The following is a 1,275-nucleotide window of genomic DNA, read 5'->3' on the forward strand; positions in this document are numbered from 1 at the left end:
GAACGTCCTTTCGTACGATTTAATATCTTGTACTTTGCATTTCGCGGCTCGTACTCTTGTAATTTTGAGACGTTTCTCATCAATAATTTGAACCTCTTGGATTGTACTTTGTACTTTTTAGCGTTTTGATCATTTGTGTCTTCAATTCGTCGAATCTGTCTTTTGTCTTCACCTTTTATTATTTAAACGAATATCACTTGTAAATAGAACAATTGCAACAAAAAGCTTGTCTTTCTTGAAGGATGATGCTATGAAATATAAGTTCGTTTTTAGCATTATCAAATAGTATGTTAAAGTAATACCTATGAGTTACATGGAGTGCAAAACTTCTTTGTAGACCACGTTTTTTGTTGTGTTGGTATCATTTCCCTTGTCATCTAATATGATTACCTTCAACTCTTTTTTGCTAGTAACTCGAGAAACTGCGACATACAACTGTCCGTGAGAGAACACTGGTTTACGGAGGTACAAACCAACATTTGACAATGATTGACCTTGACTTTTGTTTATTGTCATTGCAAAGCAAACAGTAATTGAAAATTGGCGTCGTTGAAACTTGACTGCAATCTTTCGATCTTTTGGTGCAATCACCATTCTAGAAATGTAAGTCAGGTTGCCAAAGAAATGACCGGTAATGATTCGAGCTTCGATTGTATGATCTCCAATCCGCTCAACCAACAGTCTTGTACCATTACATAATCCTTTTGATTGATCCATGTTACGAAGTATCATTATAGGTATACATCTGCCGATGTTCAGACTTCTGTATGGGATCAGGCTGTAAGCCAGGGTTTAGCCGAGGATATGACACGGTTTAGAAGGAATGGATGTACACACTGATTGGGGTCGAGATCTGATATTAAATTGAAAGTCTTATTTTTCATTAAAAAATGAAGTAGTTTAAATGTGTTATGTTTAATGCCTTCTAAAACATAAAGACAACCTCTTACATCATGTCGCCGCCTCCTTTGTGCATCTAGCACATGGGCATCAAATAAAGAGCTTGCTCTTTTCCTTCCTGTTAACTCACAACTGCTTTTTAGATAAAAGGAACTCTTATTCTTCCAGTAAAATAAATAACGATTATCTGACCTGGAAACAAAGTATGAGATCGGCAGGGAGAACAACTGCACATTCAGAAGATTCACATGGAAGAGACCTTTGTCTCACATTTTTAAAGACACTCACCCATTCATCCTCTTCAGCTCCAAAGCCCGCAAATCAAACCAGAACTTCCTGATATAGTTATATGATTACATAATTAGATCATCCAAA

At 36.3% G+C, this 1,275-nt stretch overlaps 1 protein-coding gene across 1 annotated transcript; it reads right to left on the bottom strand.

Moving 5' to 3' along the window:
* Positions 1-309: 309 nt before the first annotated feature.
* Positions 310-717, bottom strand: LOC139870479 (ATP-dependent DNA helicase PIF1-like). The gene has a single exon (XM_071858276.1). The coding sequence runs from the start codon at positions 715-717 to the stop codon at positions 310-312; it is 408 nt and encodes a 135-aa protein (XP_071714377.1).
* Positions 718-1,275: the final 558 nt, after the last annotated feature.

The sequence above is a fragment of the Rutidosis leptorrhynchoides genome, chromosome 10 (assembly GCF_046630445.1).
Source record: "Rutidosis leptorrhynchoides isolate AG116_Rl617_1_P2 chromosome 10, CSIRO_AGI_Rlap_v1, whole genome shotgun sequence".
Lineage (NCBI taxonomy): Eukaryota > Viridiplantae > Streptophyta > Magnoliopsida > Asterales > Asteraceae > Rutidosis > Rutidosis leptorrhynchoides.

Bases quoted from the DNA above. Each gene is read 5' to 3' on its own strand.
- LOC139870479 (XM_071858276.1), bottom strand. From the start codon at position 717: ATGGATCAATCAAAAGGATTATGTAATGGTACAAGACTGTTGGTTGAG.